The 15011-nt window shown below is 42.3% G+C and overlaps 1 protein-coding gene across 3 annotated transcripts; it reads right to left on the bottom strand.

The window, feature by feature from the left end:
* Positions 1 to 3319: 3319 nt before the first annotated feature.
* On the bottom strand, positions 3320 to 14976 carry Cdk12 (Cyclin-dependent kinase 12). Of its 3 annotated transcripts, none has more exons than XR_006261786.1 (11): positions 14588 to 14976; positions 11839 to 13525; positions 10431 to 11755; positions 9886 to 10313; positions 9153 to 9349; positions 8810 to 9014; positions 8430 to 8698; positions 8138 to 8314; positions 4567 to 4844; positions 4112 to 4236; positions 3320 to 3860 (listed from the first exon to the last, which is right to left on the bottom strand). XR_006261786.1 is itself a non-coding variant. In XM_043425974.1 (8 exons), the coding sequence occupies exons 2-8, from the start codon at positions 13515 to 13517 to the stop codon at positions 8233 to 8235; spliced, it is 4185 nt and encodes a 1394-aa protein (XP_043281909.1). In that variant the 5' UTR covers positions 13518 to 13525; positions 14588 to 14976; the 3' UTR covers positions 5318 to 8232. The 3 variants fall into 3 exon arrangements, 1 of the variants encoding a protein (XP_043281909.1); XR_006261787.1 differs by having other exon boundaries at positions 9886 to 10295; XM_043425974.1 differs by lacking the exons at positions 3320 to 3860; positions 4112 to 4236; positions 4567 to 4844 and having other exon boundaries at positions 5318 to 8314.
* Between the last annotated feature and the right edge of the window lie 35 nt (positions 14977 to 15011).

Below are 15011 nucleotides of genomic sequence, written 5' to 3'. Positions count from 1 at the left end.
TTTCACCGATGTACTGATGTAGTTTGATTTATTACTTCGTCCGATCGAAACGAACGAAAGGACGGAAAAGAACTGTGCGTGCGCGCGCGTGTGTGTGTGTGTGTGTGTGAGTGTGTGTGAGCAACGATAAATAGTGAGCGATGAATTTTTTGTTTTATGTTAATCACTCATTCTTCCTGAATCAGCATGTACTTCGTACAACATTAGTTAGTACACCCCGCCGAAAATGAACAGCATGGGACCGTTCGACGTTTTTTTTTAATAAGAGAACGCAGAGAGACACGAGACGCTCGTTCTCGTGTCCCCGTGTAATAGCATGTGTGAGTTTCTGTATGTTAAATGCGAGTGGGTGTTGTGTGTGTTTGTGAGTGCCGTGCGTGCGAGTAGCGTGCGTATGAAGGAGGAAAAGTAGAGAAATTGGCGATTGGCGCGAATCGATTTCCGTTTTATTTTTATTCTATTTGTTTCTATCGGGGTTTTTTTTTATGGTTTTCTTTTTGTTTGTATTCTCTGAACGTCCCTCATCGAAAATTCACATTGTGTATTTGTTTTATGAGTGCGGCGGCGGCGGCGACGACGACGACGACGTTTATGTGGCACTTGACCGTGTCTGTGTGTGTGAGCGTGACAGAAGCAGGGACACAAGAGAACCCGCTCGATGGGTCACTCGCGACTGGCGACTGGCGAAGCTTTCGGCATCGGGGCGTCTCGCGTCTCGGGAGCCGGGCTTCCCTCGCCTCGATTACGCACGCCCTCTGCCTCGTACGCGGCGTACTATCTCATTCGCTCGAAGCTTTTCCCCAGCTATGGACCCTCTCCCTCTCCCTGCCAACCTCGTTTTTTCCCTACATATTACGGAGATGCGGAAGCTTGAAATTTTTAAGACGCTCTTTCGCCCTTTCAAGCATCGTAGTTACGCCTCTTCGAACAACACCCTGGATATACATGAAAAACTGCGTTTATCAATATTTTAGAAAACAAGCTCGAACCCTTGAAACGTGCTGCCGACGAACACGCGATCCAACCACCACGCGTATCTAAAAAGCCCTGTCTCCCAAAGCTCCCAAAGTACCAAATTGATTTTTACAGAACCTCGTAGGTGGCGACGTTCGGCGTCACAACGCCGCATCGCAATCCGTTGCCCGGGCAACTCTCGCTCGCTCTCTTTTCCTCTTTCGTGACGTCACTGCACCCCATCAGCCAGCGCCCCCCTCCCTCCTGCGCTCGCTCCCGCTTTCAACCGCCAGTCTCTGCCTCACTAACCTACCTGCTTGCCTGTAAACCATTCCGTACATACTACTGTTGTTGCTCCTTGTCGTACGACTTTACCACCTCGCGTCACATTCCCCGCGTACCGGTCCCCGTCAAAACGTCACCAATCAGTAGTCTTTCCACCAGCCATTTCATGTTCAGTTCGATTCTTTATCGCTCGACTCTTACTCTGTCTCGTATTTTTCGTGGTGTCGTAACATTGTACTTTTTCAACGAATGTAAGAGTTTGGTTACATTCCTGTGATACGACAGTTAGAATTTCATTTGATGACATTTTTTTATGGTGCTCTTTCATTTCGCTATTCGCGTGTCTCCCTCGTGTACGGGCTTGTTTCATATTTTTGGGTATATACGTTGAGCTCTTTTTCAGCGAACTCGCAGCGCCAAAGATCAACTTCGAATGAATAGATAAAAAAACTTGCTGAAAAGGTCGTCCTCTGAGACGGGAAAAGGACCCGACTAGCACGCTCTTCATTTTAATTTTAATTAAATTCTTGTTTGCTATACTTTTGCTCGCTATTGTTCTTGTGCTCGCGTACAGAAAACACGCCAGTCTCCCAACTCTGCTCGAAACACTCATCGCCGAAATAGATTGGTCTAATATTTTTGGGATCGAAAACAGTCGAAACACGGAATAATGGGAGACCAACGCGTTTGATGGATGATCGAAAAGACACACCGTTTGTTTCCAGGCGAATGTGAAAAAATGACGGATACACAAAAAGTTTCAAAAATTACGGTAAAATTGGAATGTCATGAATTATCTTGCAATTATCGAAGCCAAACGCCGATGATTAATCTTCTAAATAGGGCCAGTAATTTCGAAAAAATCTTTTTAGTAGTAGTTCCGAATTGCTAGAAAGAAAATTCAACCGATCTCCGGTGCACGTGCACTTGAAGGCTTAAAAAAGGGAAAATTATTCGGACGCTTGAAGGTCGAGTATAAGAGCGACGTCAAAACTCTGTTAGAGCCGAAGGCCGAAATCGTCGCTGGGATGCATATCGAATGTTGCGAAAAGCCACGCACAGTTTTACATTTCATAAGTGAAGAATGAGAGGGACGCGCCAATTATTAAGTCACGAGACCCTATATTTTTTAGGTTCGGAACTCTTTCTTTAGTTTATATTTCTGACGACGCTGGCGCTGCTAGCTAGTCCGCTCTCCTGATGCTCTCGACCCTTGACCCTCGACCCTCTAACACCCGCCACTATTCAACAAGAGTAAACTTATGCTGCTAATAAACGCGAGAGACCACAACCTCATAAATACGAGTGCCTACTCTTTCATTCCGCGACAGTTGTTTCAAGATATTGAGGGACAGTGAGAGGGAAGGAAGAGAGAGAGAGAACGGATAAGATTTTTAAAAGCTGTAAAAAAAAGTCTGCAAATACGTATCTTTTTAGTGAGGAATACTGCCGACTTCGCAGTCGTAAATTTTAACCTGCATTTCCGATCGAACACGACATCGCGAAGGAGGATCCAATGTCTTTGAACTTGGAAACGAAAATTGTTGCGACGTATGAGGATTGTAGATTCCATATGAAAAAATTCAATATTTTGCCTTTAGAGTATTCGTTGTAAAGAATAATTACAAAATTGCCGAACAGCGAATAATTCTCAGCAAAGCGCGAATCGAAGAGGATACAGCGTGCACCATTGTATTGATTCAATCGACGCGAAACCATATTTTTATTAAAAATCACGAGTTTATTCTTACCAGCGGTCAAATCCTTGTGAGATTAAAAATTCCGACGATGAGAAAAAAGGGGAAAAGCTGGAGGTAGTTACCAAAACCAAATGGCGAGCGCATCGTCGATGGAATGACTTTGACTTTTGCCACGAGCATCGCTGCGATCGCATTATCACGAGCTGGAAGAGTAGCAACAGCAGTTGCAGCAATTTCGGGTTGTCTAACCTCAAAATTGTACACGTACGTACGAGCGCCGATGCTCGATTTTGTTGCTAACTTTGGGATAATTTCAGTTGTGAAATACCAAAACACGAAAATGGAAAGTGATAAGTGAATAAAATCAATTACTGATCAAATATTTCGATTAATATTTATTTTCGTTTCCCTGCAAATATTTACATGTATCCGCTCGAGATTTTTTACAATTATTTTATCTCGAGTACATGGACGTAGCAATAATTATGTACAATTGATAATAAATATATTTCATAGTTAAAACTACGACGAAAAGTGACGACATTTTCTTTCTTGGTCTATTAGTGGTTTTTGTACAATAGGCGGGCGGGTTATTTAGATGAAAAAAAAAAAAAAAAAAACAAATCGATTGCAAATAGTAGAAAAATGACGTACGATTGAAGAGACCGCTTGGAACTTTAAATTCATCGGTGTAAATGCTCTAAATATTGCTGCATGGGTGGATCATTCGGTCAAGAAAATTGGACCAGCGGCCGAAGCGAGGCAAAGGACGAAATGAAGAATGACAAAAAATTGGTTGAACCGTCAAATCGGAGATGAACGTGGCGAGTCGACGAAGCTGCTGCCCCGTGAATTGAGATTGTCGATAGCGATCGTCCTCCGGAATCTACGACTTGCGATTCCTTTTTGCTGATAACATCTCTGTCAGTAGTAATATGGTAAAACCAAAAGAAAAACAACATTGAGACAAAATTGTCGATTTTTAATTAGTGGCAAATATCGATATTCAATTCCTGCGAAAAAACGACACAATCACAAATGGTAAAATGAAACGACAGCAGTTATTGAGCTATTTTGTCCAAGGTCAAACTTTTTGTAATTTTTGAGAAACGGTCTCGATAAAATAATCGAGGAAACAGCGCGTAACGTTGGTAAGAAAAAGAAAATCGTACCTGCAATCGGTGAGTGAAGGCGAGGCACAGATGCGGAATCCGATGGTCCAGATGATTGGGCATTTCGAGTGGCGGACGAAACTCCCCGTGCTGATTTGCCAACTATAATTCGGCTTCGGATCGTTCTGAATAATAGTGAATTTGAAACAATGTCGATGAGATCAGACGCCGAATGAGTTGGGTAGAAATATTTGTTGTGAAAATAAAACTGTATGACGTGGCTATCAATAAATTTTCATGGCGCTACCGTCATTGGCGGAAATAGAGAACTTTGAACATTCGGAAAGTAGTAAAATTGACTATTAAACAAGAGTGCGTGTGAATTGGTCTACAGAAAAATTTATTTCAATTATTTTACAGTTTTATTTCCACGACGGTTGATCGGTCAATCATTTTTCTTGCTACGGGACTTTTTACGTGCTTAGGTCGTTCGAACTCGTGGCCAGCTCCCTCACCTCTTCGTTTCCCTTGGAAACGATGCGCCGGATTCCTCGACGAGGTTGATTCATGCACAAGTTCACCCTCGTCGGTCGATTGCCTGCTGCTTTTTGATATTTTTTCCTTCCTCACCGGACTGCTCGCGTACTTTGACGTTTCAACCGTGAATGATCCAGCCTCGCCAAATATTTTATCCCCACCACCACCGCCGCGCTCCAGTTCCAAATTCAGCCTTTTTATTTCGTCATTCGCTTGAGAATTATAACCCGCCTGTACTTTCAGGTGCTCCGATGATCTGGAAAGAAACAATAGGAACGCTCATGAATTGACGCGTCGCTTTTCCTCCAATCGTTAACCCACCCACGTCCCTCATCCTCCAAATTTGTCATGCAACTTTTTTACTTCGATTACGAAGACTAAATCTAGACCATCGTACGAATCTATACTTCATTTTGCTCCAACGAAAATCAAAATCTTAGGAAATATTCCGTGGCTGTGATGCGAGAATAACAAACTCTGACTTGGGGCTTTCTGATTAAATTTTCAATGAAAATGAGCTGTCAATATCGTTGGATTTTGCTTTGATATCGTTTTCCCCGAATTTTTAAGTATTCATAGAGTCAAGAAAAGGAGAAATGATCGTGTCCACATTTGTGGTGGGAAGGATTCGTCGCTTCTCCAAGGCTCGAGTTTTTTTATTCCCATGCATCAAATCACGGACTGACAGAGAAAAGGTACGCTGATACTAAAAACACAAAAACAGTCGCATAGCCGTATCGTTATTTTTATTAATAAAGAAAAAGTGAATGATCAATGAAAACATAAGTAATTGACTGACGATGTTGCAGTCCGGATCAACGCCTTTTTTGGTTCCTGTGAAACTCCTCCAAAAATAATGTCCGTAACCATTTTCTCTACTGTACACGTTTTTTTTTCTTCTCTTACTGAATTTCAGTTGGTGAGCAACAACAAAACTTTCAATGAAAACGAACGATGAGAGTCTCAGCATCATCGAATAAGCATTAAATCGGTCACATAAAAAAGGAAAGAAATATTGGCTACGTCAATGCAAAAATTCTTGTAATGTCAAATCACTACAAACAACCCTATAATGCCCTATTATAAACCTCGCTCTTATTTCTGATCGTGCACTGTCATTAATTCTCTTCTGAAAAACATTTTTTTGATCGTTCATTAATCTACTTATTTTCTCTTTTTAATTCAATTTTTCTTTTTCTCTCGTTCTCTGTGCTCGAGCTTTCACAAGATACGAGTAAAAAAGAAAATTCCATTGGACTATGCCCAATGAAGAAATTTTCTGTTTGACCACAATTTCTATATGAAAATTTCGTCATTTTTTTCGCCACATGTTCTGTACGCCCACGAAAACGCAGGCATTGACTTTTTTATCGGAATGAAAAGGAGCAAGGATAGTTAACAGCAACAACAACAGAATATTGAATTAAAGTCTAATTAAAGGCTGTGACGAAAGATCATTGTAAATCGTCTCGCAATGATATTGAATCCGGTAGAAATCACAATCGCATCACATTTTACAGTATTTTCCTGTACAAAATATATTCATACACAGCAACTATCCGTATCGTTTAATTGTGACATGAAAAAAGGGTCAATGATGTCGCAGAAATAATTATATAAAATGTCAGTGTCCAATGGTTTTCTGTTGATCCAAGACGACAGCAGTTGAAAATTTCTAAATGTGCGATACTCGAATCTTTTGTTTTTTTTCTTTTATCATTTCATTTTTCGTGGTTTCTTTTTCCTCGTCGTTTCGTTTCTATTTAACAATCACAATACTAAGGCTTAGAGAGTCTCAAAAAGTATAAATAAAACCTTAAAACGCGAGCGGATTTATCTGGTTTTTCGAAAACATAAAAAATTTATTATCCATTTAAAAAGTATCTATTAATCGTGAGTGTTCATTTCTGTAGCTTTTTTCATATTATCTTTTCAACGTTTTTTTTTTCAAATATTGTTTTATGATACGGCATCTGTTCCATCGAGTTTATTTTACACAACGGCGCAAGTGGTGTTTCTTTTAAACCTGAAACGATGTTTCGCAGGCGGCACAGAATTTGCAATAAGGCTGATGCAAAATTATACATTTTTCGCTCTCTTTCTTACTCACTCTCACTCCAACAATCGCGACTTTCAAACGAATCATTTGATTGCTGTAATTAATAAAGGGCCATTAAAATGCATTGTTTTGTGTTTGCTTTTGACCTCGTTGTATTGTACGCATGCTCTCAATATTTCGAGTAGTAACATATGTTTTATGTAATAATCTAATTAACGCCCGAAGCCCGAGTTCACATCATTACTTGTATACAACATCAGAGTTCTTAGATGTTCAAAAATCCACAAACGGAAATACGATCTAATTAGGGATTTAAGAGAAGCGATTGATTCTCTTACTTTTTTTTTCTTTTATTGAAATGTTTTTTCGGCGATCGAACCAACAAATAAATCGATAGGAAAATATTTACAGAAACCTAGTTTGATGAAGTTTTCATGTCCAAGTATTTCAAAAATTTTCATGATTTTTTTTTCATCATCACATTTTTGATCAATCGGAGCACGCTTCGTTCGTAACTCTATAATAATATTTATTTGCAATATTCTCCCGAAGTTAATGTATAAATAAAGAGATAACTAGCGTACCTAAAAACCTATTAGGTATTGGAAAAAAATATATATATCATTGCTTATAGACGTATGAATCCATAAATTTATAATCGTCGTACAATCGGCATCGATATACATAGTTTATGCTGTGTGTGTGTGTGTGTGTGTGTGTGTGTTATGTGTGTTACGATAATATTTAACTTTTATTTTTGGTCACACTTTCAATGTGCGGGAGGAGATGGACCAACATTTGGTCCTCAGCGTTGATCTTGCGACATTAAAATTATAATCATCCGGCTGGTTTTTCGGCGTTACTTTAAATCATTGGCTTGATTTGTTTCCTGTTGCTGATGTAGAGTCACGCTCGATGAAAGTCGTACACTCTATTGGTTCCTCGTTAACTTAAAACTATGCGAATTCAATCGAAAAAAGTATTTTTGTTTAGATTTTTTTGTTTTTTTAATAGTTTTTTGTTCTTTCCGTTAATGACTATTCGCGCTTATTACGCCAGAAGCATCTGTGACATGCGAACGAGACCAGAAAAATGTACAACACAACTTTGTGTTCGTGCGGGTGTGTGAGAGAGAATAACTTGACTATGTTCGATTTTTCGGTCAATCCTTCGCTGTCATGAGCACGGGAAAGATAGCTAATAATCACAATAATAATGATAAACGTCAAAAATTCATGAACTCGAACATACGTCAAGGAAAATTAAGAATTTAATCAACAATCACTTTTCTCTACGCGTGGTCTATTTTTTTCTCGCATATCACACGCTCATCTTGTTTTCGTATAAACTTTTCATTCTTTTATAATTTTCTTTATTTTACAACTCATCACACACGCTCTCACACACCCCACCGTCGTTTTTTTCTTTCTTTTTCTCTCCCACGTATTATTTGTCTCACAGGTTGGTTCGTTTTCTCTACGACTACTCACCCCCCGAAGTCAGACAGGTAATCGGCAGCTTTTTGCGGCCCGAGTTTGTTGGGCAGAAGAAGCAGAAGAGGCACTTTTCCTCCTATTAACTCTTGCTATTCGCGGAACTGACGTCTTCTTTTTTTACTCCACAGCTCGTGACAATCCTGCCATGTCGGTAGTTGCGGGGGTGGCATTCTAAAAAGAAGAATCAAGGAAATGTGATGTTAGAACGAAATAACATCAGTTTAGTTTCGAGACCAGATCCACCGCGAGTTATTCGGCTTTATCGAAACTCCGTTTTTTTACGTACTGTTCTGGCTGGATATTCTTCAACCAGGCACTTTTTAGAGCGTCCGAAGCGGTAATACGCTTTTCTGGGTCAAGCTCGAGCATTTTGTCGAGCAAATCGAGGGCGGGAGCCGGTATAAACGAGAAATCTTCTCTAAGGCGACGTCTGTGGGACTTTTTTGGTTTGAGCGTATGCCACAGTGGCAATTTTATAACCGACGGCCATACCGCCGGGGTCGGAGTCCCGCATACTCGGGATATTATTTCGAGCTGCATCATCTCTATGTTGGCCTGTCGAATTACAAAATTCATTTCGTCATATACTCGACATATTTGTCTGTGGAAATTCAACAAATCGATTATAACTTGAGCTGATTTTACTATTTTTTTTTGTTTATTTACCTGGAACAATGGCTTTTTGGAAAACAATTCACCGAGTATGCAACCACAACTCCAAACGTCGATCGCCGGTCCATAACGCTCTTCCCCAAGGAGCAGTTCTGGCGGGCGATACCAGAGAGTTATCACCTTGTTCGTGTAAGGACGTTGTCTGTCTTCGGCGTTGTACAAACGAGCGAGACCGAAATCAGCCAATTTGACTTCCCCTCTGAAATTTAAGCGACGCTCATCATTTCCCCGCTCATAGTTACTCACCTTCTTAGTGACGCTCGCTAAAATTCCTCACACATTTCACCACATTATGAAACTGCTCTCTCTCTCTCTCTCTCTAATAAAGGTGACTCACCGGTTGTTCATCAATATGTTGGAACACTTGATGTCACGGTGGAGGAAATTCTTTCCATGACAGTAATTCAGACCGTCCAAAAGCTGCTTCATTATGCTGGCGTTGTTCATTTCGTTGAAATTGACCATCCCAGATTCCAACAGGCCCATGAGATCGTGATCCATGTACTCGAATACCAGATAAAACGAACCTTTGTCCTATTCGTTGATCGATTAATAGACGTAACGAAAATTTGATATTGCATCATTTTTATAATATTAATTATTTTTAGTATTTTTTTTTCGTAAGAACATCACAATTTGTTGGACAGTTTAAGTGGAAAATTTACTCATCTTTCCACCAACAAGTGGATTAAAGACAAACAAGCAGGCTGGTATTCACTCGTTTTATCAGAATAAAAGAGAGCAAGGATAAATAAGGACAGCAAAAAAACAATGAAAGTCTAATTGAAGACTGTCGTGCAGGCGCTTTACAGTTAATCCAACAGGATTTCAGTCGAAAATTTTTCAATATTCGGTGCAAGAGTGGTGGTATTTTTTTCTTATCTTTTTCCAATATTTGTTTTCTTGCACATTTTATTCTTATTGAACGATCACACACGATAATGATTGAATTTCAAATAAAACGAGCCTTTCTCATCGTTACTGAATGTTTATAAAAAAAAAACCATCTAAGGCAAAAAGTGAATTGTTAGAATTTTTTACATCATCGTTAGTAGCAATTGATTTCGTACCTTTCGGAAATCCAGGGCGTCCTGTTTGTCAGTGACAATTTCGCGGAGATTGACAATATTTTTGTGGTTGAGTTGTCGAAGTATTTTAATTTCCCTGACAGCAGTTATCGGGAATCCCTCTTTCTCGTTTTCCAGTCGAACTTTTTTCAGAGCAACAAGAACCGAAGCCCGTTTGTCCTGGGCTTTGTAAACCTGGCCGTAAGTACCTTCACCAATTTGGGCGATGACTTCGAAGACGTCGACGCATCGTTCGCCCCAGTCTTTTCCACCCGAGGCGGACATTGGCGTGTGACAATTGCGGGAACTTCGTCTCTTGAGGATTTTCGGTCTTTTGAGCTTTGGTTTAGGGGTCACTCTGTCCAGCGCTGATCTCGGTGGGGTCGCGGTTGCGTCATCTTCCCCGCTGAAATCTTCCGAACCGGGTACGACTGTAAATCGCATATCGTCATAAACAGTTATGGATAAAAATGAATCGCAAGCATCGAACTATAGAAATATTTGTTCCTAAAATTCTGTAAAAATAGAATTGATCTTTGCTAACTTACCTGGTGGCATTGGTAAGTCTTTGATACCTTTTTTCAAAGGTACTTTGGAAGGAGCCGGTGTCGTAGGCGTTATTTTTGGTGGTTGTCCTTTGGCCGGAGGGCTCGGCGATCGACTGGGTGGCGAATCGATGCTTTCGAGGTCGTTTTGATTGATGCCCGGTGGGAGGGGTAGTTTCGAGAGACTTTTCGTCTTGAAAGAAACGATCGGGGGTTTTGGTGGATCGATTGATTTGAGTGGTACCAAATTGTTGGGTGTATTGAATTTGGAGATCGCGGTTGATGTGCTCGTGATCGTGGGAGGTGGAATTGAAAGATTTGGGAGTATGCTCGGGGTTGTTGTTTGCATGCTGTTTGGATCAGTCAGAAGTGGTGGCGGTGGTGTTCGTCCGCTGATGATGCTCGTACCGTCGTGATACGGAGGAGCAGGGGCATTGTTATTTGTTCCGATAGTTGTAATGTTTGCAGGGGTAATCGTCGGCGTTGTACCGCAGCTATTGTTACTGTTGCTGTTGGCAGTAGTTATTTGAACAGGAACAACGGTATTCTTGGTGTTGACAGTGATTGGTGAATTATTTACAATGATGATGGGCGACTGATTCGATCGGGGTGTCAAACTGGATGCGACGTTGGCGAGGCTTGAAATAATAGTCGCTGACGCCGGTGAGTTGACCGTTGGCAGGGGTGGCGTTTTCCCGGCAACGGAATTCTCATCGTAGGTTAGATTGACGGATGGAGGAGGCACCGTTATGACCGGCACAGGAATATCAATGATTTCCACACACGGAGCATCGGCTGATTCGACCGGAGGATTCGATGTTTGATTGCTGCTCGCCGGCTGGCCTTGACGACCGTTGGTCGGCAGTTTGTCTGGGCTCGATGGCAGAGGCGGACGCGGCGCAGTCGATGAATCTTTCTCGTCCGTACCTTCGATTATTTGTACGTCGTCGTGACTACCCGCTTTTTCTTTAGCCTCTTGAAGCCTTTTGAGCGCCAGTTCTCGCATATTTCGATCCTTTACGAGCTCGGCAAACAAGCTTGTCTCGCTTATCTTGGCTTGTACACGAAGATTTCGAGCTGTTATGCTCGTTGGACTGCGGGTATTGCGGGAACGCTGCGGCGACGGGGAGGGTATTCTCGATGGTCGGGGACTCTTGGATTTGTGCTTCCGCGTCGTTTTGTGTGATTTGCTTAAAGGTGACCGGGATTTGTTCTTTTTGGGGGTACGACTTCTCCGTCGGGAACGCGACCGCGAACGGGACTGAGCCCCGCTTTTCCTCCATCTGCTGGGGCTTCGAGATCGCGAGCGTGACAACGGCATCGGCAATCTGGATTTAAAAATCAACATTTATATGATCCGGAATATTAAGATTAAGTGGAAATAACAAACACGAGAAATCGAATATTTTACCTATTGGGCACGGGACTTCTCGTCGACCTCGATTTTCTCTTATCCCTTCTGTCCTTTTCATGATGCCTGTGTCGTCGGTCAGGCTCGTCCCTTCGTCTCCGTTTGCTGCTGCTGCTAGGCGGCGAACTGGTTACAGCGGTGGTCAGGGAATCGGAGGTGCGTCGTCTGTGTCCGCCAGGGCTCGGGCTAAATTCTCTGCGTCGCATAACACTCGGACTTGGCGAGTGTCTCAAACGATTGATTCCACTACCAGGACTGTAGTCTCTTCTTCTCGGTGGGCTGTGGTCTCTCCGTCTGGAGGGTGGACTAGGACTGTGAGGTCTTCTCCTCGAGGCACTAGTCATAACGGGACTTAAGGTACGCCGCAAAGACTGAATAGGACTGTGACTCGTTCGTCGTCGATCGGTCATCGTATGGTGTTGATGTTGTTGCTGATGGTGTTGTTGAGGATGCTGATGAGGATGAGAATGGTGATGGTGATGGTGATGTTTGGAGCTCGTACTCTCGGGCGTTACCGTTCGGGGTGGTAAAAGTGGCGTATGCGGTGATTCGGTATGCCTCGAACTTATTAAATTTATCGAGGGTGGTGGGGTAGCCTCGTGATCGTCGTCGCGAGGCTGGGGAGACTCGAGATCCATGTCGCTTGGAGAACGTCTACTGGGCTCATCCTCGTGAGGAGTAGCCGGTGAAATAGGTGACGTGCTGTCTTTGAGCGGGAGCGGTGGTGACTCCGGCCAGCTCGGGGCAACACTCTCCGCTGCACTGCCTATCGTCGTGTCGGTTTCGGGCCGAGCGTTTGCGCTGGAATCTCTCAACGTGGATCGTTGGTGTAGCTGCTCATCCCGTGGGGATGGGCTCGGAGAAACCCGCTTCGATTTTCGTTTTCTCTTTTTGCCGGTACTCGAGCCAGGACTTGTGCTCCTTTTCTTTTTCTTCTCTCTTTTGTGCTTCTTTTCCTTCCGTCTGGAGTACCTACGGCTCCCTTCCTCGTTCCCGTAATCCGGCGAGCACGAATCTATCACCGTCGTCGCTGCTGTCTCCGCCGCCATCGTGCTTGTCGCGTTCGGCGGCGACGTCGTTGTCGGCGTCGCCGTTGCTGTTGTCGTCGTCATCGTCGATGTCGTCGTCGCCGTCCCTTCAGACTGCTGTTGAGAAGTCGAGCCTTGCGGCAACAAAGACAACGACGCATCGTCGCCACTCCCTTCTGGCGAATAACGTCTGTGTTGTTGAACAGGACGATGCTTTATCACTGGTATCGGTGGTGACGGTGATAAACTTATCGGTGATGCCCCCAACTGACGTCTCGGACTCGCCGTCGAGCAATAATAACGCGTTGACAAACGTGAATCCTGTATTATTTCGTTGTCTGTATAACTATTGCCTCGACTCTCCTCCGATTGAATCTCACCCGCTTCCGGCTCAGAGAGATCTTCGCTACTCACATCCGAATACTCGACCAATGGCTTTATCACCGATGAAGCTACGGTCGGTACACTGTCCATCGACTTGTCCCTCGACCTCTTCTTCTTCTTTTTACCCGAACTTTTGCTCTTTCCATGCTTCCTGTGCTTCTTCTCGGGTACATCGTAACCATGACGACTTATGTCCGCACCACCTCCGCTCTCGCGCCTTCTCGACTTGTAACGTCCATTCCTTTCCGAGTCACGACCGCTAGGCATGTCACCTACTGAACATCGTACATGTTACAAGGTCTTCAAAACTCTCTGTCACTCTATATATACTCTTACTTTTTTCTACTCTGTGGTTGCTCATTTTACCTTTAGTTTTAAACTTTATCTGATACAAAGTTTTGACTGTTCAATAGATTTCCTCTATTTCAAACGACTTTTCACGACGATCTTTATTCCATTTCACTATTTAATTCACCTATTCACATATTTATTCACCTGTATATTTTCATTTAATTTAAATCATTACCTTAAGATGTTAAGTTGCCGAACTATGTAATAATTTGTAACATTAAAGTTGTCAACTATGCCACTTCCATGAAAAAATAAGGTTAGCAAATTTTCGTCACTCATTCGAACAAAAAGCAATTTGAGGTTGGATTTAAAAATGATACATTTCGAAGGCAGAGTTCTGCGTGATCTTAGAAAAATAGTAGTGTATATTCATTCCACTTGTGATACGGATTTTAATGGCTTTTTAGATAATAACGGAGAGCCGTGATACACGATAAATTACAGTAAATGTATATATAGAAACGTATACGTGCATCTACGATTATTGTACGTATATACATATATACATTTGCGGATAGAGATACTGTATGCCATCATCTATTTTGATATGTATAGACATATAAAGCTACTATTGGCTGGTGGAAATGTTGAGAAAAAAAAAATTGGTACGGAGGTAAAAAAAAGTGGGAAACCGAAAAAAAAATGGGGTGGGTAAGCAATTTAAAAGGAATATAATAAAAAGTTTGACGGGGAAAGTATGATGTACTTGTAAAATCGGGAAGAATAGTGGTATTAGGGAAGAGGTTTTTTTGGAACTCGGGAATATTGGCGAGCCGCCATTTGTCAGTCGGTACTCTCGGCGTAAACGACGTAAACGGCGTTAACGGGATAAACGATGTTAACGGCGTAAACGCCGTCGACCGGAGCGAAGGGAGTTGGCTCAACATATCCACCATTATTTTTTTTTGCTTGATGGTTAAAAATGTCCGGGAGGGGTATAGATTATGATAAAATACTCGAGCGACGATAAAAAGCTGTGTACTCACGTGCAATTATCGTTTGTCGTTATCCTCCAGGGTGTCAAGATCTCTCGCATCTGGGCTGCTCCAAGAGGAAGAATCGACGTATTATCGTTGTCGGGTCTGCGTCCTCGGGGGCCGCCGCCTTATTCCTCTTCAATATTTCCGTACTCGCGGTGCCTTTTTTCTCACAGATACAAATCCTCGTATCAAACGCGGTTATTTATCGTATTATAGCGAAAAATTTACATCAGCAATTGCGATATAAAGATCGAGCAATCGTAATCTTAGTTTACTGAGTTTCGATGCATCATATTTCATGAATTTTTCTCTGGATTATTATTTAGCTTTCTTCATAGTTAAAGGTAAAAGCTCTCCTCTCGGGCAAAAGTAGAAGCCATTAACCATTGGGACGTCATCGCTTCGTGACGTAACGGGCATGGTAGGTGGC

Source organism: Venturia canescens, chromosome 8 (assembly GCF_019457755.1).
Source record: "Venturia canescens isolate UGA chromosome 8, ASM1945775v1, whole genome shotgun sequence".
Classification (NCBI taxonomy): domain Eukaryota; kingdom Metazoa; phylum Arthropoda; class Insecta; order Hymenoptera; family Ichneumonidae; genus Venturia; species Venturia canescens.
This window is presented reverse-complemented; position numbering and strand designations above follow the sequence as displayed.